At 37.7% G+C, this 22,188-nt stretch overlaps 1 protein-coding gene, 3 long non-coding RNA genes and 2 other non-coding genes across 8 annotated transcripts; 4 read left to right on the top strand and 2 right to left on the bottom strand.

The window, feature by feature from the left end:
• The first annotated feature begins 641 nt into the window (after positions 1-641).
• Positions 642-713, top strand: Trnaq-uug (transfer RNA glutamine (anticodon UUG)). The gene has a single exon. It is a non-coding gene; the product is annotated as a tRNA-Gln (tRNA).
• Positions 714-2,258: 1,545 nt separating this feature from the next.
• Trnaq-cug (transfer RNA glutamine (anticodon CUG)) lies at positions 2,259-2,330 on the top strand. The gene has a single exon. It is a non-coding gene; the product is annotated as a tRNA-Gln (tRNA).
• A 162-nt stretch (positions 2,331-2,492) lies between these two features.
• On the bottom strand, positions 2,493-3,487 carry LOC148741173 (uncharacterized). Its single transcript, XR_015998577.1, has 2 exons — positions 3,360-3,487; positions 2,493-3,135 (listed from the first exon to the last, which is right to left on the bottom strand). It is a non-coding gene; the product is annotated as an uncharacterized LOC148741173 (long non-coding RNA).
• A 1,603-nt stretch (positions 3,488-5,090) lies between these two features.
• Positions 5,091-6,525, top strand: LOC111322028 (uncharacterized). The gene is made up of 3 exons (XM_022925063.2): positions 5,091-5,245; positions 5,775-6,096; positions 6,270-6,525. The coding sequence occupies exons 1-3, from the start codon at positions 5,119-5,121 to the stop codon at positions 6,310-6,312; spliced, it is 492 nt and encodes a 163-aa protein (XP_022780798.2). The 5' UTR covers positions 5,091-5,118; the 3' UTR covers positions 6,313-6,525.
• A 959-nt stretch (positions 6,526-7,484) lies between these two features.
• LOC148741172 (uncharacterized) lies at positions 7,485-14,023 on the bottom strand. Of its 2 annotated transcripts, XR_015993574.1 has the most exons (5): positions 13,673-14,023; positions 12,380-12,530; positions 10,049-11,969; positions 9,729-9,879; positions 7,485-8,012 (listed from the first exon to the last, which is right to left on the bottom strand). It is a non-coding gene; the product is annotated as an uncharacterized LOC148741172 (long non-coding RNA). The 2 variants fall into 2 exon arrangements; XR_015993575.1 differs by lacking the exons at positions 12,380-12,530; positions 13,673-14,023 and having other exon boundaries at positions 10,049-10,243.
• A 3,389-nt stretch (positions 14,024-17,412) lies between these two features.
• On the top strand, positions 17,413-21,909 carry LOC111321945 (uncharacterized). Of its 2 annotated transcripts, XR_015992361.1 has the most exons (4): positions 17,413-17,537; positions 18,306-18,429; positions 18,677-18,927; positions 20,102-21,909. It is a non-coding gene; the product is annotated as an uncharacterized LOC111321945 (long non-coding RNA). The 2 variants fall into 2 exon arrangements; XR_002694026.2 differs by lacking the exon at positions 18,306-18,429.
• The last annotated feature ends 279 nt before the right edge of the window (positions 21,910-22,188 follow it).

The raw sequence follows: 22,188 nt of genomic DNA, 5'->3' as shown, positions 1-22,188 counted from the left end.
TGCAACTGTTGATTGGATTTGAAATACTTTTCGAAAAGGATTTATATAAAAGAATTCGATTAAATATGTTGGGGATTTCCTGAAATGTTTTTGGATTGTCACTTATCGGCTTCCGCTACTATGGCTCCATTTGTTGGCTCACTCTATTTTTCTAGGGGGTCACCTGATGGACGCCTGACAGATTTCACTACCGTAACTGTATTTGTGTACGTTAAATACGTAATCGTACCATTTCGGAACGCTTTGGCGGTTTTTGTAAAGTCTTGACTTAGGTGTATTGGATCAACTGTGTCTCGCCAAAATACAAACCATCGCTCGACCAAACTCAGTCGCCTGATACGCCGTCGAAACCTATCAGAACGGTACGAATGGGTAAAGTGACAATATTAGTGATACTTATGATACTTATTGTATTCCAGATGTTTTAAAATAAGCTTAATATTGTAAATAATCTGAAAATTGCAACCAATTTTCACTTCCGAACAAGGCTAAGCATTTTCGTCACTGAAGTTGTTTTGGTTATTGCCTATAGTGTCGTATCAGCTTATGCGAGCAACATCAGTCAAAACAAATCAATCGTTCAAAATTTTTCTTCTCTACTCCGTTTCTATAGATTTTAGCACTTCAACTGAATAGGTGAGGGTTCCATGGTGTAATGGTTAGCACTCTGGACTTTGAATCCAGCGATCCGAGTTCAAATCTCGGTGGGACCTTTCCGTATCACTTTTTGGACCTTTAATTCCTTGCTGAATTCAAATTTTAATGTTGGTGCCAGGGAAATACTGAATACTCTAGGATGGGTCTTTGAAATAAAAACATTAAGCACAACTAGGACGGACAAGCCTTGTTTAGCTACGTATCACGTGTTTTTTTTCCTTTGTACTCGAAGTTCTTACTCTAACAATGACGTCCCAGATCACGTTCCTGGTATGATTTTTCCATAAATAGTCCTTTTTAGTAAAAGCTGGGACAAAATCCATTGCTTTGAGTCAAAATCTTGAGGGAACCTGTGGCATACCTAATCTATATATATTTTTGTTTCGAGAACAAAGATGTATAGGACTACTGCAGTCCGACGTACTACCTCGCTCACCATACTCCCTTCATAAACATTCAGTCAGTCCTCAATAGCCCTTCTCGCATTTATGCCCACTGTACGAGAACTCAGCGGACTTTGAAGTTTCGAAAAGAAGCTATCGGGTCACACAGGTAAAACTTTCAAGTAAAATCGAAGTAAACGGCTACGTTTGGAGGCATTTTTATTCATTTTCTTAAGGATACAGCGTGTTCTCATCATGGTTAGACATTGTATTGCGTACGGGTGCAACAGTCTATTCAGTGAATCGGCAACTGACGAGATCCACAAGATTAGGATCGAAACCGCGGTCTTGCCTGACCGCCTACAGAAAATGTCGGAAGACATTCTAACGGCAGATGGGCTACTGAACGCCCCAGGCCAAAGCAATGCCATTGAGAACGAAGAAAACATGGAAGCCGCATATGACACCGCCAGCGAAAATGATCTACTCGGTAAGTCCGAGGATGACGAACAAATCCCTCCGTACCAAATGCCTAGCGGGAAAAGACCTAAACAACAACGTCAAAGCCGGAACAGCACCAGCCGACCAAGGACACTGAGCAGTACAAGAAACGTCGCCGTCAGAGGCTCTCTGGGTGTTCGGGGATTTATGTATTTATGTAATTAGGACAGGACGCCAGATTGGTTACACACCGGTTTAACGATGGCATGTAGTAAAAATTCATAACAAAAGCCGCCTCCCCAGAGGTCCTACCGAGATTTGAACTCGGATCGTTGGATTCAAAGTCCAGAGTGCTAACTATTAAACTGTGGGACCTTGCTTGCTACGTTCAGTGCATATGAAAGCTTCCTAATGAAGGTCCGTCACAAAAAGTCCACCCCATCTTGCAGGTAGACTAACATTCGGAAGGATTTCCCAAGCCGAGTTTACCGGCATTTTCTCTATCGAAGCATCACACAAAATTCTAAGAGGTTTCTTTGTATCTTTGTCTTAGTTTCCTCCCAAGTTAAGTCCCGGCCGGCTTCTTGACCTTTTTTTTTTAAACCAAAAACGTGTTTTAAAAGGCTTTAATGGGGCACATAGTTTCAAAATAGCCCCCTAAAAATCCTCCTTCTACTAACATGACCAGAAACAACTATAGAATACATCAGAAGCAACTGAGTATGTTTACCATTCTTTGTTATAGAAAAATAGAATAAAAATGATTTTTTTTCTGAAGGTTTCATAGTGTAATAGTTAGCACTCTGGACTCTGAATCCAGCGATCCGAGTTCAAATCTCGGTGGGACCTTTCGTTATCGCTTTGCTCATCAAGGTGCAAATTCCGGAACTGCACATTTACGAGCCTGCGTAATAGGCCTTTTCCAAATCTTTTTCTCCAAGCGGAAATAGAAAGGCTTGCAAAGCAAGCGCGCTCATGAACTACCTTAGTAAACGTCAGCTACCTAATAAGCAGCTACCTTAGTAATCGTCGTCAATTTGTACAACTATCTGGGACCAAGTCGAATCGCAGATTTATCAAGTATGGAGTTCCCCAAGGATCCATTTTAGGTCCAAAGCTTTTTTCTGTCTATGTGAATGACTTTCCTGATGCCATCTCCGATGGTGAGTTATTTATGTTCGCAGATGACACCACCATCTTTACTATTGGCAAGGATGTTGACAGTATAATAGTAATTTTACAATCTATCCTGAAGCAAGTCCTTTCGTGGTGTACCTCAAACAGACTGACAACTCATGAGATTAAATCCGAGGCATTACTGCTCTCAAAGCGTGCCTTCATTGGACCACTGCCACAATTGAAGAGTGGCCAAAACTTCCTAAAATTTACGGACACAGCACAATGCCTTGGGCTAGCGATTGACCGGCAACTATCCTGGAATGACCATGTTCAAATTGTGTGTAAATCATTCAACAAGAAACAAGGTGTTTTGAAGAGAATTAAGTTTTTACCTAAGTCCACCTTGGAGACTATCTATTTCAAGACCATAATCCCATCCGTCCTATATGGAGTTGCTGTTTGGGGATCATGCTCTTCGGCCTTACTGGAGAAACTTGAGCGTATTCACGCACGAGCTGCGCGGCTAATCTATAATCTACCGAGGGAAACAACCATAAATGACTTGAGAAATCTAAAGGGTTGGTCTCCCCTTTCCCACTTCTACACAAAAAGGATCCTATCAATAACTTACAAATCATTCCATGGGCTCAATAATGATCTACTTAATAAACTAGTTACAAAAAGTGCCCAAGTGTATAGCCTTAGAAAATCCTTGAACATAAATGTAACAAGACCAAAAACTGAAACAGGACGATTGACCTTTAAACATAGGGCTGCCATTGCTTGGAATACCCTCCCGGACAGCATAAAGGAGGCGTCCAGCCTTGAAGCTTTCAAAGAAAAACTGAAGAAAAACAAACCGATCTTGAGCAGTATATCTTATTCAAAGGAATCTTCATCAATTACAAATAAGGATGATATTTATACATATTTTTGAACTATTATTGTAATACTAGTAACTTCTATATATATGTACATATTTCTATTTCTTAATTAAGTGTAAAGTTTTCAATTAGTTAGCAGGTCCACATCAGGACTTTAGTCTTGCCTAGCTACCTAGTAACCTGCTTTATCAAATAAACCATGTATGTATGTATGTATGTATGTATGTATGTATGTAACTGACTTCGAATTGATTAACACTGAGCCCTCGCCTGATTATGTTCCTGAACTGATTTATTTTAGCTGAAAAGGAGAAATGAATATCTGGCCGAGAAGCGAATTCGAAGCTTCAAGGGCAAGTGAGAAAATTTGAGGATAATGTCTCAGCCAAGAACGTATCAGCCGACACATATCAGCGAGCCAGAAAGGGGTTTCTTTATTTTATAACCCTCCCATTAATTTTCGTAGGGGCGTCATTGCGTGATAACTCTCCGGCGATTTTGCACCACGTGAAAATCAATGAGTGGGTGATCCTAGGATATTCCCCAGTTTTAGCTGAGGAGTTAATTTTCGATCTCATCGGATGCGTTTAGACAAATCGCGCGCGAGCAAAAATAGTTACTGGTAAAAACTATACCGGAAGTGATCTGAACAGTACCGATCAGAATACGAGGCATGGCTAAACATGAGAGATTTTCATTTAAAAATAAACCGAATTGAAATAAAATGAGATTGTTGTAAACTTAGCACCCAAATCATTGATAATTGCGAAAAATTAAAATGATCTTAATACTGATCTTTTGTCATCAAGTTTTTTTTTCTGAGGTCTAAAGTTCTAAAATCAAACAGATACACATTATTCTATCTAAAATTAGCGAAAACCTTCACCCGTTAAAAAATTGTGATAACTTAATTTTCTAAAAACCTTTCAACTAAAGATACCCCATCGACTTCGACATGTAAAACTAACTGCGATCAAATAAGATGCAAATTTACAGGTAAATTGTTTTTGCATCCTCACTAAAGATGGATAGAGCCTTGCTAAAGTTTAAGAAAAATTTACCACGTCGGCTTTTAATTCATTATCTTTGTATTCTTGAAGTGGCGTAGTGTAACGGATTGACCTGTCCTTTCATGAAATTATTTCGTGTACCAAAATAAAAGTTGAATATAATTTTACCTAGTACGCCAGTCTAATTCGGCGTCACACAAAGATTCAGAAACCGAAAACAGAAGTTCACGTTGAGATGTTTTGCATAGAAATGCTGTTCCTTAAGCTACACAAGGTTCCTTATTAGAGAACATTTTACCTTGTAAATAGTTTTTTCTTCTCTATATTTCATAAACATAATATTGTAGATAAACGATTGTTTAACATAGGTGGCCCGAAATCATTGTAAAAATGAATTAACCAAAACATCGTTTTCCTTCGGTTCATGCAATTGCAGTATGGTTCCATACAGCTGCGCAAGTATTAACTGATACCATGAATGCTTTATTATTCTGGATAAAAATGTCAAAACTCCTAATGAAGCATCATTGTCAATCTCTGCGGGCTTTTCAAGCCCAGCTGTCCTTAGCGAAGTATTTATGCTCTTTGGAAAATTCTAGCCTCTCATAATCAATAACGATTTACATGTGGAAGAATCAGAGCACGTTTTATTGCTCACCGTTTCACAGTAACATGGTTCGCTTGTTAGCAGTTGCAGTGACCGCTCTTGTTATCTCTGAGGTCTATGGAAGAACGGCATATATTCCAGCCAGTAAGTATTTTTTACAAATAATCTCGCAAATATTGTCTCTTAAAAAATATTCTGTAACTTTTTTCTTTTTTTTCGGCATCAAAGTCGTAGCCATTAAGGCATACTTGATAATATGCACCTAGTTAATGGTACAAACTACAGTAGTTCAAGTATGGGTATATATGCCTTGTGACAAATCGCTTAAACACCATTCGGTGGGACTAATCTGAAAAGAGTTTATTCTTGATTTCTTTATGCTTTTCTCTTACCTTTCCTCTTAAAATAAACTGTTATTGTTTCTTATTTCGGAAGAAACATTGTAACAAATAAAAGTTATCTTTCTTTTTAAATTTCGCGTTCTAGAAACGATTTTTAATCGAAGTTAGTTGTTCTCAATGACTAACCGTTGGCCTCTAACTTGGTAGTTATGATTAATTAACCAGCAAAACCATTGGGCAGCTGGCTATCAAAGCCAATGGTAAAGTAAGACGGAGAGGAAATAAATTTTTAGAGCCAGAGCAGAATTTATCGATAGTTTTGAATTTTGTAGATGCAAACAAGGATGTGCACCGCTCCGCGCTGATGGGACAAAACGACCCATTCTGGGCTCGCAGCGAGGGGAATGAGCTGGAATTCGAGGGAAATGATGACAGCGGCTCAGTGGAGGAGAACTTGAAAAGCCCATTTCTAAATAACCACAGGGTCTCGTACGAAGACATTGACGATGACGTTATCCCATCGTCAAGGAGTGCTCGCGAACACGAAAACAACGATGGAATCTTTGAGGGGCGCGTAAGGTCGGGCGGTTATGATCATCCTTTCAAGCGTGCCCGCATTCCCATTCCCTGCTCGCGTTGCTGTAAAATTGTCAGGTGAGGAGAATCTTTACCATTTAGTTCTACTTCGTCCTATGATGCAGGAAGGTACGAAAGGCTTCAGGAACAGCATGCAACTACCTCGTAGTAAAGACAGTAAACGGGTTCATCGTTCTATTGGATTAATCCTCTTGAATGTCTTCTTATACCTTTATTTCCTTTTTTATTAGGTGTACTGCTATCTATGATCACATGTGTAATTGTGAGAAGTGAAGGATGCAGCATGGAGCCAGGAGGCATAATGTAGTTGTTAACAATAACTTCAAAACGTCACTGAAACGAGCACAACTCCTCTAGAACGGTATAAATTACTGTTCTAAGCATCTTCAAAGTAGTCATAGGAAAATGATATGTCTTTTTTCTTGTTGAGTCATATGAAAAGAAGGGATAAATGGAAGAATAAAAATGAAACAGGAAAAGGAAAAATTGCATTGACTACACCTTCATATGCTATCTTACGCTTTCGCATTGTTTGTTTTTTTTTGTTTTTCTTTCAGAACCTTGATCATTTCTCCAACTCCTCTAGACTCCTCTAGCAATGTTTCCTCTTATTTAGTCGATGTATGTGATGAGCCTTTTTTTAAGCCCTCTGGTAGTTTCGTCTCAAGCCTTACCACCCTTACAGTTGATTCTGTGATCTTATCCTTATCCTATCTTATCCTGCGAAAGGGCTGAATCATGAATAATTTACAATAGGTTCATAGGGCTTTTGGGCTTTTTAATCCGTGCGGATATCTAAGCCTTGGAAAACAAATTTATTTGGCGCACCAAGGGGTCTCCTTTATCGTGTGGTGTTTGATTGTTGTTAATGATTTCTAATTCTATTTATGTTACCAACAAACTGCAGTTATTGAAGTGTCGAATGAGCCTTAATTTGTTACCAACAAACTGCAGTTATTGAAGTGTCACGTGACCCTTAATTTTCTTGGAACGAAGAGAATCATCAGTTATGTTCATTTGAACATAATAAAACTTGTGCACGAAACAATGCAAGGCCGTCTTTTCGCGTAACGAGATCAGTTGATCAGTGTAACACTTTGATATTACAATGTTGAACTCTATGCCAGCGTCTATGCCCTCTCTTTTGAGAGGTATTTTCTGCAGATTGCGAAGAGTGGAATTAAGTTTTGGAGAAAACCAGGTAATTCAGCCGGGACCAGTCATCTCCGCATCTCCCCGTCTCCCTTCCCCTCCCCCTCCCCTTCCCCTCCCCTCCCCCTCCACCCCTCCCCCTCCCCCTTATTTTTAGTGATACTGTGTCAATGTTGTTTAATCACTCAATAAGTAAGTGTTGAATACATTGATGTATTCACAACTTGTTTAAAATGCGTTTTTTGCCCTTCTGTGAAAGTCTACCTGTCAGAAAAATACACACCAACACGAGATTAAAAATTGATGAAGTAACACATCTTATAATTAAGTAAAACTTTATAGACAATTAAAATGATGATAAAATACGATGAAAACGATAAAAAAAAATAATAATCGTGCTCTAGCTCGGAGCCTTCATTTCAAGCTGTTTTCATTCTGTCTGTTCAAACTGAAACCCACTCGAGCAATGGTTCTTGTGCTCTCTGAGTGTAAAAAAGAGGCTGCTAATTAATGGATAAACAGCACCATCATTGGTGCACTTATTACAACTTCATGTTACATTTTCTCCAAATTATTTGGGGGAGTCATATCACCAGAGGAACTTATGAAGAGCATTTCTCGTACATTACAAATGTGCAGAAACATGCAAAAAACGCTGTGGTTGTTTAGGAGAAGTTTGACGCGCATTTCTACGATTACAGTGTTGATCATCTTGGAAACTCGCTAATCTAACTGTAGAGACAAAACGATGTAAGGTGAAGAAGGCACACTACAGACTACATCTGTCGGCACATTCCTTGTCACTTTTCAAAATTCGGCACCTGCAGACATAGAATCAAGAAAAAAAAGGCTTTATAAGAGGCAATTAATTAAACTGTCCTGCCCTTCTTAGTACAGCCACGTCTGGCCGCGGGATGGGAAATATGGGGTGGGCCAGGTGCGGGGAAGGATTGGAGATATAGACCCAAGAAAAAAACTTTGTAATAAGAAGCAGTAGATTACATTGTCCCACCCTTCTGAGTACAGTATATATAGCCTTCTCTAGCCGTGGGATGGGAAATGAGGAGGGCAGGGGGAAAGGGAAAGACTGAAGATTTAAATGAAGAACCAATTCCCATTTTTAACAAAAATGGAACAGAGTTGGGGTTTTTAAAATCACGGTGGATCACGAAATAGCTTGAAATTTTGACACGAATTCGACCTTAGAGTCTAGCTATTAGCATCAGAATTCAGAACATGGCTCAGGGTCAGTCTCTCTTTTTTTTTAAAAAAAATGCTGTAGATTCTAAAAAGGAAAGTCACGTGCGATGATCGTCGCTGACGCCCCATTCGCGATTTTATCTCTTATCCAAAATATCGAATGGCAAAAATTAGACATTGACACACAAGGTTTTGGGATATGAACAAAAATGGTAGCCTATCGAATTTGGGCCAAACCTTGATTACTCGCACCTCTTCATCGATTTGAATACTTCCTTTTTCAAATAAAAATGTATAGGAGACGAGCTATCATCCATAAGTCAATTTTTTTAAATTTAAAGAAGACAATAAACAACCAGTAGACAAAGGATCTTTTCTAAATCGAGAACTTTTTAATTAAACAAACTGCTTATGCTTGGGTTTAAACAACGGTCAATTTTAAGATAATTGTTCATCTCGCCCTTCTTCATTATTCTAAGTAATTGATTCTGTCAAAGCTGAAGGCAAAGAGGACGTTTTGTAAACACTGGTTGATATTCGGAGATAGACCAGTGAAATTAGATTAAAATAGCATTTATTAGAACATCTTGTTAGCTCAGTTGGTAGAGCACTGTATCAGTATCACCTGACAGAGGTCATGGGTTCGAATCCCGTATAGGCCTGAATTTTTTTCAGGTCTTATTTTCACTACTGCTTAAGTAGCGTTCCTTACTGCGAAGATCGTTCTCGTACGCGTTTCTTTAACCGAAGTTCAGATATATGATATTCATATATTCATAGGCAGTGTTTTATCTATTCATTTATTTTTGAAGAGCACTTCTCTTTAGGTTTCATTAACTGAATGGAAGGAACTCGGCTATTTTTTGTCCTGGACTTTCTCCGAGATTGATACGGCACATGGAAATTACGACTTGTTTTGGCAATTGTTAAACACGGTAATTTTCTCGGTCAGTACCTCAGGCATACTCAATAATGATAAAAAATCGGTCTGAATGTTCTCAGCTAGACTAGAAAACTTGATCTTCAAATATTAAAGGACATCATTTAAACCAGTATCCCAATTTTGTCTCTCAGACATCCTAAAGTTACTGCTAAGAATCAAATGTAAGATGCGAAGCGTTTTAAAACCATGCAATTTTTTAGTCAAATAGGCTCCTCCATAAGTTGCTATAATTATAACTCTCAAGTCAAGAGAGATTAGTCAAAAACTTTTCGATTTGAATTGATAAAGTAAGAATTTTGTTCATTCTAAGTTTAATGATCGTTCCGTTATCACATTTTAAGTTTATACCAAAAAGGGTGCGCAAGCGCTATTTTATAAACAGACTGTGCCTTACCATCTGCAGTTGAGGGGCACGGGTTCTCGTCTTCTCAGGTAATCGTCCTCTAAGCTACTGTTATCAAGTACCTCTCCATAATCAAGTCCCCTTTGATCCAATCTGTTCTTCATAATGTTGGTTTCATCAGCGCTCACTTCGTTATATTTACCTGATGAACGAAACCCTAAGTAGAATCATTTTGTTCTTGAACACCAAATATAAGATATAAATATAAGTCATGGTGGCACTAAAGGCTTGACGATGAAATTAAGAAGAAAGAAACAAACGAGGAGTTCCTTGACGATGTCTTTAAACAGAAGGTTGGAATTTACCCTTACCCAACAAACGAGGAAATGCACTGGCGTTATTTTGGTTATGTAGCAGTGTCATCAAACAAACCACAGCAATAATATTGAGGGTTTTCATGGTCGAAAGTCACTCTAAAAAATATAAGAGGCCTTAGGAATATGTTTAGTGATGTTGTATGGGGAAACTGGCACGATGATGTTGACACGTCCTAGTAAATCCTTCTTCAACCTTTGAATCTTTTATAGTACCACGCTGTTTGTTATCTGCTCTCGCCCGTGGGTTGCTAACTGTTTTGTTTCAGGAGATTAATTTACTCGAGTTTTCAAACGTTTCGTTTTCGGTCTCGTTTTATATTTCCACCGCTTTGTTTTATCTGGTTGTGAATTATTTCTACGTCTCTGATGCTTGATCAATTTAACAAAAGTCAGACAAAGCGGTGCTTGATTTTCGTTGATGAGGGCAATAGAAAGGAATCCGTAAATCTCGCCTTGACTCCATACAACACCAGCCGACTTTGTACATATCATAACCAATGTTGTTAACTTCTCTCCTTATTTAGTAAAATTGAATGAATACTGAGATCATTATGTTAGAAACTGCTAATTAGATTGATTTGTTTACTTTACTTTTTACTAAATCATCACAAAAAGTGGGATAATTTTCTCTCTTGGCTGTCTCGATGCCCTACATCAAAATATATATGTACACATATTTTTTTTTCTTTGTTTAAACCGTTTTTATTTTTACACTTCACATGATTGTGGTCCTCTACTTCCCTCGAACACTCTTTGCAAGAATATCATAACCTTAAAAAAGAAATCTTCTCGATTAAAAATTGTTTGTGTGAGTAGCAGGATAAAAGGGGTCTCATTTCCTAAGTGGACAACAGACGACTCCACGAGAATTAAGCGCAATCAAATCAATATTTGTTATCTTGCAACAGGTTATTTAAAGAATTAAAGCATTGGTCTTGAATGATATGCAGCTTAATCAGACGTTTGGAGACAAAGTATTTTTGTCTTTTCTTAATATCACTTCAGATTCCCATCGCTTCTATTATCGCCAGTAACATTATTTGCCTCAAGAGAGAATAATGTGATTAGAACTTATCGCCAGCCTGTTCATCTAGCAACGAGTTTTAAATCTTAGCTGAAGTTAAAAGTATAATAAATTTGCAATGACTCGAGGGTGTTTCATTGGCCAAGCAACCATCAATCAGGAGACTTCGTGGCCATTCTTCATGGACATTTGAAATATTCATTCAGAGGACACAATTAAGACAAGGAAAAATGTTCCATTAATAGACATTTCTGTTTAACGAAAGTCTGGACCAAAGTTTGTCTCCTGAGGGGTTCCACTTTACTTATTTTCACAGAAAAGAGAAAGTAGGGGAACAGAATAATTAAAAATCAACTCAGCAATTTTTTTTGAGCTGACCCTTCCCTTTAGGAAATTTTTTTGGTTTGTTCCACTAGTTCAGAATAATCGGAGATGTTCCATGATCAGATCAGTCTTAGGAACACTTCTTTATTGTCGAAAAAACAAGTTTTTCCTTGACAATAAGGGAATTGACGATACAGATCAGAGTAAGGGTGAATGTTCCCCTATTTAAAAAAAGCTGGCGTGTGGTTTTGTACAAGCAAAGGAACTAAATTATACAGAACTTATAGAAACTTCTGTGATGGAAGGGTTCCGTCCGCAAGTTTCTATCCAAAGAAAAGAAAGTGTTTTGTCGAGGAAGGCGCTTGGATATGTAAATGTAAATACGGCTTAAAATTTTCAAATTAGAGGGGATTTTCTGAGATTGCCATTCCAGGGACTTGTTTAGACATAGCAATGACATATTTTACTCTTGAGATAATTCTTTATTCAATTAATAAAAATATCTATTGTCATGGGCCAACATTCCACCGAGCACCGCACAAGCATCGTTCGTTGATATACGAACACCTAAACCGAATGATAAAGGAAGAAAAAATAATGTATTTTCATTTGCACGAAACCAAAGCCACGTGATTGCTTTGTGACAATGTGTCGGGGAGGAGTTAAGTCGTATTTTATGAAGTTCTTCTTTTCAGTTGTTTGACATGATTTTTTTACCATGAATTTGCCTCCTTTTTAAAAGCTTTATCATGTACGCATGAGTGTTCTATCATTTGTTTCGTAGTCTAACATCAAATGATCGATAGTGACACAGGAAAAAAATAATTATGATCTAGCGTCAAAGCCTGGATATAGTAGCCTGTTGCCGGTCCTGTAAGTTTTTCATAACGTTGTGGGAGAGTCAGACTCTAATGCCTGTCGCAGTTTACAAAGGAAAGGTTGTTATCAAGGTCTGAATGGCGCATCTGATATCTTACCAAAAGTTCTGGCAGCAAGTGGCACATTCTGAAGATATGATTGGATTCCTTTTAATGATTGGCGAATCAAACTGCGGCTGACCCACTCCATTTCCATACAAGTCTTCGTTCTCCTCCGGATATGGTTTTTGGTAAAATGGAAGCGATTGTCCTTCAACCAAAACCAACAACAAAACAAAAACAGTACAACTTTCTTTAGGAGTGAGGATCACATCTGTGTTTTGACTCACCGCTCATTTGGTTCCTTTATTTATTATTATTTTTTTTTACCGACCTTCGGATGGAATGCCGTGTGATTATTCAACCATAATTTTCATTGACCAGTAGTCCACCGCAGGTAAAGCCAACATGGCGATAAAACGTTGATAAGCATGTGAAAGACTCAGCATGCATGAAATACTGTTTTCCATACATGGGCATCTCTGCTTTTTCTGATTCATGAAATTCTGTATTTTATTCTAAGAAAATTGGTTTAATCTGCGGGGACTCTTCATTCCTCTTGTACTTGGCAAACACTCCTTCAGTGCGAGTTAATAATTGATCGGCTCTTTACACTTTGGCTAGTGCGAGAGCGTCAATGTAGACATATTTTGCCTATAAACCCACTCTACCATACATCAGGTAACAAAAGGCGGTTTTCGAGCAGAATGAGAGCCTTAGCCATTCAGTCGCTCTTTTCAGCACAAACAAAATCTCCTGATTTTCCAGAAAAACATTTCATTCTTGAAAAATTATTCATTGTCATGGTTTATCACAAATCCCTCTCATAGCGAGCCGAAATAAATTGGGTTCATGAAACTGTCAACTTGGGTTCTGGCCTTAAAGGCTTTCATTTGGATTGGAAATATTATTTTTGTTTGAACAAACGAATAGAAGCTCTCAAAACAAAAATTAAAGACAACGACTCCCCTTCGACGAGTACAGGAAGCCAAAATGGTAAAAACAGTGTATAAATTAAACGATCCTTATTTAATCAGTTGCATATAGAAGTATTCCAAATAAAAGACCAATAATATCAGGTTTTGGACAAAGAAAACTCTTTTCGCTCTGGTAGGTCTGTTTTGTAACAAGTGTGGACCTTCCGACCTACAATGCAGACTACATTTCAAGTATCCGTGATCCTAAACGTCGTTCTAGACATTTTGTTTAGCAAGTGCGTCTTTCGATCACTGAGCAATATCGTATGCATGATAGCCGAATCAGCGATGAAACAAGCTAAGTGCAGGGAACAATCACGTAAATCGGGTGGTGCTAAACATCATATAACAGTAACGTATCTGAAAATCTTCATACCTGGAAGTCGCTTGGATGGTACAGACATCGCACAAGAGATTATTACACAAAAGAGGAAACAGCTACACCAGAACCTTATTGCAGTCATAATTTTTTTTATCGTACTGTTCCTTGCCGGAGTACCTCTGAAAGCGCAGACAATATAACCCCAATCGTCTGTACTTCTTTATACAAGACTTAGGACAATTGGTGGTTGGCACTTCCGAGCAATAACTCGCTTGAGCGTCTTCATGACAAAAGATTTGACAAGTGGCAAAAATACGGAAACGCGGATATTAAGTGTTCATAGAAAACTGAGCGTCACCTGTAACCACTTAGTTTCGATCAGTTACTTCCTTTTTAAGCTATTTCGAATATATGGGGCCCCTTTGTTTAAAGAAATGTGCTTAATAAAACTTTCGGAATAGTTGTTGTCGGTTCTTTGATCTGTTTTAACAGATCAAAAGATGAATAGTCTGACGATATTTGGAGAAAATTGATAAAGAAAAGTTGAATTCTGTTTAAAATGAGAATTATCGCGCCGTTGCGAAAGTTTGTTTACGTTTCATTAATTCATAACGTTTAAAAGGACTTTAAGGGGATTTGGGTTTATTGTTTTTGTCCTTCAGTGCGCAAAATTTGCAACTTTTATTTCTCAAGTTGTGTGGGAAGTTTTGAAGATCGTTTTGTCTGATATTTACGTCTTTTTAAATCAATGTCAGTGTGAGTTTTGAAACTCAATCATGGTTAGGATACTTCAATAGACTTTCACGCTTGATGTTATGGTACGAGAAAGACATGAAAACTTTTGAAAGGCATCAGTTCACGATAATAAGCAGTGCAGCAGGTGCTTAAAAGAGAAAGGCTCGTTTGAATAACAGCGCATTAGCTGCGTTTTCAACAAGATATATTACTCACTAGCTATAATTATCCAATATAGACAGGAACGGCTAACGACTACTAAGCTAAATCCCGTAACAGAAGGAGCTGAAGTATTTCGAATCAACCTACTTTCGATCGGTCAACGCCAATTGCAATCAAGCGCATCATCGCAAATTCTTGAGTTTATCGATAAGAGATATAATGAAAATGGTTTCCTAAAGCGGACTTTCATATTTCTATTGTGATAAGTGAATTATTTCTTACTTAGCCCGTAGTAACAGAGGTAGAAAAAATTAATTTTCATACGAAAAAAGCTCACACTTCCTACTCAACAAAACAAAAAAGTTCTTTCATATAGGATCACGTGCCCACGCTAGTATACTCGGAGCAGGTGCTTCCGTCAGACTTAAGTCACAAGTTTTAAAGAACGCTTTGAAAGAAACAGCAATTTGCACGCAACTAACAAGATAAAAAGAAAATAACACGACAAAAACAAGGCTTGGGCAGTGAACATGTACGAACACATGTCGAATTAAATAGGGCAGCTTTCAATAGAGTATTAAACATGCTTTTTTTTTGTTTCTGAATCTCGCTTTATTTTACTGTAGGAATATGATTCCTCTTTAAGTCCCTTTTTGAAAAGAAACGAAAATTTTGTGGTTCTAGCAGTTAGAAAGTGTTAATTTGAAAGTCTGGATGTAGGGTTAAGTGCGGGACTTCGTGGTTAAATCTGAGTGTATCCTTAAAATACAAGAAGGATACTGGCTTAGAGCTAGCTATGAGGTGGATTCATAAGTTTCTTGTCTGGTTCTGATTTTTTTCCTGATTTTTTTTAATCATTGGAAAACCTTCTGTTACTTTTTAATTGGTCTTATCATTAACAAATGCCATAGAAACCGAGCTAGGGAAGCAGACGCTAAGATTTTACCCGTACGGAACCAATTTGCACTTTTCTGTGGTTGAGCGACATGTTTGATAAATTCATGTCGGAATTTGATGTGACCAAATATGGTAATGATAACAGTGCTAGATAAAAAGACGTTAATGATAAGGAGAGTGTAAATGTAAACGACTGTAAACGAAATCTATTACAGTGGTAGTGACAGATCAATACCAAGGATGAGTTTGGCTCCTAAAGCGAATACAGTGATAGATGTAAAGGATTCGCGAACATTGAAGCTATGGTTGAAAGTGTTCTCGCGTTAGATTAGCCCTGAGTTTATTTCAGACTTATTAAACATGTATGAGGGTGGTTTTGGATGTTCATTAAACGTATTTTGCGTTTATTGTGGTCTGGTCTTGATAGAAACATGGGAGGACCTCACAAAGCTTCGCTGTCCAGCTGTTGCTTTAAGTATCTTGAATGCAGTGATCGTTGTATACAAGCTTACCACTTAAAAAAATAAGCGACAAAAGTGAGAAAAAAAATAAAATGAAACAAAAATCCTACATAAGTAAAACAGATAACTACGCTGTTGAAAAGGGCAACTCTTTCAGCAACCCTCAAAGAACAAAGGGAAAATATATTAGCATAACAACAAAATCAAACAATACGTATGATGCGCGATCCTCGCAGTAGATAGCGCTATTTAAGCAATAGCAAAAATCAGACCTGAAAAAAATCAGGCCTGTACGGGACTCGAACCACTGACCTCTGCGATACTAGTGCAGCGCTCTGCCAATTGAGCTAACAAGCCAACTGGGAGCAGGCCGTTAAGTTGATTCGTAATAAACCCGTGAAAGGAATAAATCAGATACAATGAAATATATGAAGTTCATATAGATTTTGAACTGCGGTATTAGATACGTATGATGCACGATCCTCGCAGTAGATAGCGCTATTTAAGCAATAGCGAAAATCAGACCTGAAAAAAATCAGGCCTGTACGGGACTCGAACCAGTGGTACAGGCCTGATTTTTTTCAGGTCTGATTTTCGCTATTGCTTAAATAGCGCTATCTACTGCGAGGATCGTGCATCATACGTATCTAATACCGCAGTTCAAAATATATGAACTTCATATATTTCATTGTATCTGATTTATTCCTTTCACGGGTTTATTACGAATCAACTTAACGGCCTGCTCCCAGTTGGCTTGTTAGCTCAATTGGTAGAGCGCTGCACTAGTATCGCAGAGGTCAGTGGTTCAAGTCCCGTACAGGCCTGATTTTTTTTTTTCAGGTCTGATTTTCGCTATTGCTTAAATAGCGCTATCTACTGCGAGGATCGTGCATCATACGTATCTAATACCGCAGTTCAAAATATATGAACGTCATATATTTCATTGTAACCAAAATCAAACAAATAAACTTTTGTCTTTGTACTAAGACAAATCATATACGGTGGAAACTAAGGGGGAAAAGTCAGTATGTCTCATGAGGACCAAGAGACGAATATTTTATCAGCACCACGAGGTTTTTTCAGCCACAAGCATGGCATGTAGGCGGTCGCCACAGCGGCCTTATTGACGAATGACCTCCCTCGGTGACTTCCTCTCCCGAAGCTGAATTAGGCAAGTGTATGTAAGACTTTTCTAGTATAGAGGTTTTGCATGGCAGGAACAATGAAAATATTTTACATAAGAAAGAAAATTTTCTCCCATGGGAAAAATAATCTATTGTTCCTGCCATGCAACATGGCTGCTTTGCAAAACCTCTATTGCTCAGTCAGAGTAACTTACCAAGTTATATATTTGGAAACATTTCTCTTACAGATTTCATTTTGTCAAAACATTAACTCTCGCTAACTGAGCAAAAGCGCTCTTTCTAAAATCCGTATTTCGCAAAGTTTCAAATATTATCCGCCAGCTCCGCCAGAAATTTCTCGCATCAAGCAAGGAAACCTGAGACTAGTTTACAAACCGCGGGAAACTGGTGACGAACGAATGAGGTAAATATGGCGGTCATTCTGATCTCTTGAACACTCTCTAACGGGATGTATTAATAATTATTCTTCCGAGCTGTATTTGAAATATGACTGTACATCTCTATATAACCGCTGGCTGAGTAAGTAGATGTTTTTTGGGTGTATCTCCCTACGGACCAGAAAACTGTCTTTTTCCGCACGATTTGCACACAAATTTGTGCGGTATTTGAAGTCACACTCCACTCAACTTGATCGTGAATGACTGCCGTACCATATCTGACTATTTCAAGGGTCATACCAAAGCAAAAGATGATATAGATGCTAGTGGTGCCTTTAAAAAGCTATAATTTGAGTGCACTGATCGTCGTGAGGCAAATAACATTTTAGATTGTTGTACGCAAGACGGATAGCTGAAGTTATATATTCAAAGGAGAATTTTTTTGAGTTTTGATTTCAAAACTTCTCTGACTTGCTTGCATTTTTTACACGATGCTCAAATAACACTCAAATTTCTAGGAACAGGACGTAAAGTTGAAGCTTTCCACATTACCTGGAGAGCTTCAGGTAGTGTGCACGAATTTTCCGAGCTCCGTGTAAAATTATTTGTCAACTGTCTGGCTTGCTACGATTAGCTCTTGGCTATTTGCAAGCCAGCCTAATAATAACCATCTGAAGTGAACAAATAAAAAACTACCTTGACTTTGACTTTGACTTTGAAGGTACTTCATCACGGTGGTGATAGAATTTATATTCATTAACATTAAGCTTAAAGTATTAGAAGAGCAAATAACGTCCTGTTATCATGGGGTAACGCTCTGATAAAGTATGCAGTACTGCATACTACGTGGTTCTTGGACTAAGCATAGTAGTTTAAATGAAACTTTTCACAATTTTCATGCTGGTGTGAGGGTTTTGCAAAAATCAAGGAGCAAGAGCCTCACTCACAAGAGACTGATGACTGAAACTTGGATGGAAGCATTCTTCAAAAGGATGCTTACTGCACCAGTCGACGTAATGCCTTATACAGATTAGGTAATTGCTTCATTGAACGATGGTATATATTCAGGCCTGAAAAATGTAGAACTTAAGACTTGGAATTAATTTGGCATTTCGCTAGATGTGAGCCTGTTGCAATATATTGCACTGGTTCCTTTGAACTCCTTTGAAAGCCCAGGAAGCTTAACTTATCTGTTTTTGTGTTATAAATCTTTCTCATTTGATAGAGATTGGAGATAAGATGCCTTCCAATCTTAAAATTTTTTCTCTTGTGTATCTGTAGAGTTTATGACCTCCTTTGGGAGATGTAACACCACAACTCTGAAGGCTGTAGAGGTTGAGCATGTGTTTGCTGTTAAGGAGTGGATGTTGCCCTTTCCAACCATGCTTTGCAACATTTCAAGCCTTGCATTTGAATTTACTAAAGCTCCATCTGGAAAAGTTGTCATGCAGTACAAGAAGAGGGGAAGTGACAAACAGGAAAACTAAAAACCCATTAGCCCTGATCCAGAGCAGTGGTTAACAAAAGTGAAAGTAAGTGGGAATATCTGCTGTACGATGGAGAATGGTGAAAAACAAAAAATCCCAACAACACTTTTCATTAATAACTATACTCTTTTCATACACTGTAGATACCTGTTGTGTTCAATTGTAGTGTGATGATCTTACATTTTTGTACTTAGCATTAAACAAGATAAGAAGCCAAGACATTCTGATAATTAAAAATAATAGCAAGTACTACTAGAAAATCACAATCTAATCACTGTTACTGGCATTGCTGTAAGTTACTGAGGCTTAAATTTGCTGTCTGTAGTCATGTCTTTCTCTACTGTCTGATTCACGTCCATTAAATTTGAAATTTCCAGAATAAGTGTAGATGTAAATGCCCCCCCCCCGGATTATGTTGTTCCAGATACAGGGAAGCTCAAGTTTCAAAGGCTCAGATCAGAAATTGGAAATTACAACAGATCAAGATCTTTTCTGGAACAACATATTAAAGAAGATTGGGCATCACTACTTGACCCTGAAAATACTACATGGCATCCAACAGAAAGGGCAGTTGCTTGACCGTTGAAAGATATCATTACTAACATTGAAAGACTTAAAGAAAGGCAAAAACTCTTAGAGGATACAGGGAATGGTCAGGGTTTTCTAGGGCAAAAACCTGAAGGATGTTGATGATGTGGTCAGAACTTAAGTTGCTCCCTTGGGAGAGGTGATTTATGCTCAAAATTAAGATATACGATGTGTGCTCAACTTAAGCCTCCTGCTCATGCAAACTTAGCTATTTTTGCTGAAGTGTATGTGCTCACCAAACCTTTCCATCATGTGTGTCTTATTGAGGTAGCCACAGCTGAGGTTTTCTTATTTTATTTTTTCTTAGTTTTTCTTTATCAGGAGGCGGTGTGGCTGAGTGGTTAGGGTGCTGGACTTGTAATCTGGTGTCCTGGGTTCAAGTCCTCCATCCTGCCACTCACTGGATTTGTTCTTAGGTGCTCCTAGTTCAACTCCTTGGCTGTATGGCTAAATAGCCCTCTGGTCTGCCTCTTGCCAGTGTGGACTTTTAAGCACTTAGTCTACATTGTGGCTGAAAAGCCCCTAAGGGGAGGCTTCAATTTACCTCTTTATTATTCTTGATGTGACTAAACACACACTTGAATTGAATAGTCATGCGGATAATTTTTCTTTATAATTTGTTCACATGCAGGTGTATAGTGAAGCTTATAGAAGGCAGACTGCTGTGGTTACTGAGGTGGATAACTTTCAAAGGAGTTCTACCAGACAGCATTGTAGCAGTTAATCTTGATGGCAACTACAAACCTCCCCATCTGGCAAAAGTAACAGAAGTCACTAACTCCTCCTTCACTATGCAGTGGCTAAAGGTTAGTTAGAAGGGAAAGTGGGTATTATGGCCTGGATGGACTTCTTGCCAAATTCCTAAAGAAAGTGTAATTTATTTTGATATTGAATTGGATGAGAATGATAAACTAAGAAAGGTGTCTGCGCAGTACTTAAGGAGGAGTTACAAAGGGTTAAAAAAAATGGTGCCATATGCACAGATATAATTATGTAGATCCTTGCTTTTCCATTGAAACTTAAGACATTTGAGGTCATTTAAGTCCCAGCATGTCTAAGCTGGGAATTTTTTAAAATCTCTAGAACTACTGAGATAATAGAATGTAACATACTAGTATTCAATTATTTTGGTCCAAACATTTTTATAATTGACTCTGGACATTTCTGTAGATATGCCAATATTTAATTTCCAGTAACATGATAAGTTGTAAAAAAATGTTCATTACATAGGCTCCAGATATTTGTATGGAAATTTCCCAAGATCTATAAATGTCTAGTTATGTTTAAAGTAAAATGCAAGATGCTTGATCATATTTGATGTAGGCATGTGCATGGAAATTTCCATAGATCTTCTTTTAACATGGGTATGGAAATTTCCATAGATCTTCCAGAAACATGGTAAAATGTAAGATGTCTATTGATAATTGATCCAGACTTGTGTATGGAAATGTCCACAGATCTTCTATTAACATGGAAAAATGTAAAATGTTGAGTAATAAACAATCTATAAATGTTTATGGAAATTTCCAGGGATCTTGCAGTGACATGGTAAAACAAAAGCTGTTCAGTCATAATTGATCGACACTTGTGCATGGAGATTTCCATAGATCTGTTAATAACATGGTAAAATGTAGTATTTTAAGCTATAATTAATCTAGACATATGCATGGAAATTTCCATAGATTTTCCATCAACATGGTAAAGTGTAAGATCTTAAGTTATGAAGGATCCACGCAATGTGTTTGAAATTTCCATAGATCTTCCCATAACACGGCAAAATGTATGATGTTCAGTTATAATCGATCCACATATGTGCATGGAAATTTCCATAGATCCTTCATCAATACTGCAAAATGTAAGATGTTGGTTGTAATCAATCCAGACATGTGCATGGAAACTTGCATAGATATTCCATTAGTATTGTAAAAGGTAAGATGTTCAATTATAATTAATCCACACAATATGCATGGAAATTTCCATAGATCTTCTATGGAATTTCCATATATCTGCTTAAGTAACATAGTAACATAGTATAATGTAACATGACTTTTTAATCCTTTTGGTTTAGACATCTCTGTCGAAAGTTTTCAGATATATTTGTAAAAAACAAATTCTCAGCACAATCATTGTGAAATGTGCGATAGCCAATTTCTCATATGTAAAGAACGTATGTATAAATTTCTGTATATAGTTCTCAAAAGATATTCAGTTTAGGGTGTAAGAGTTGTTGCAATCAACTGAACTGTGGAGTAGTTCTTATAGACTATTAAACCTCTTTCTTCAGTATTTATAAGTGTCCTGGTCAAAAATATATAGCGTAGAGTACACATTACCCAACATACACTAAAGTGGCAAGGAAGTATCTCTTCGATTGTGGTTTTTACAAAATCTTCTTGACTTCAGAAAATCTGCAATTAAAAAGTTATATGTTTCAAGCTATAGATGAGTTTGTGTGCCTCTGGCCGCTACGATAAAGTTCGCCTCTATTAGAGAAGGTATTAAAAATGTCCACAGCTACGGGTATATTTCCCATGTTAACCAGATCTTTCATCACTTGTTGTTGATTTACAATAACCTTATTAAAGCGGCAAAACAAAACTTGTCCATAATTTATATTGAAGAATTGAATCCGTGTGAACAAACAAGTTATTTCTTATGTCTCCAAACTTTTCCCATCGGGAATTACATAAGATTCTTAGGTCTCCAAACTTTCCCATC

The sequence above is a fragment of the Stylophora pistillata genome, chromosome 1 (assembly GCF_964205215.1).
Source record: "Stylophora pistillata chromosome 1, jaStyPist1.2, whole genome shotgun sequence".
NCBI classification, from domain to species: domain Eukaryota; kingdom Metazoa; phylum Cnidaria; class Anthozoa; order Scleractinia; family Pocilloporidae; genus Stylophora; species Stylophora pistillata.
Note: the sequence above shows the minus strand (reverse complement) of the source record. Positions and strands in the feature narration are given on the sequence as shown.

What these genes read in the sequence shown, in the direction of transcription:
- LOC111322028 (XM_022925063.2), top strand. Translation starts at nt 5,119, where the DNA reads ATGTGGAAGAATCAGAGCACGTTTTATTGCTCACCGTTTCACAGTAAC. An exon ending in AACGGCATATATTCCAGCCA is followed by an intron (nt 5,246 to 5,774) that starts GTAAGTATTTTT and finishes TGAATTTTGTAG; the next exon opens with ATGCAAACAAGGATGTGCAC. An exon ending in CGTTGCTGTAAAATTGTCAG is followed by an intron (nt 6,097 to 6,269) that starts GTGAGGAGAATC and finishes CTTTTTTATTAG; the next exon opens with GTGTACTGCTATCTATGATC.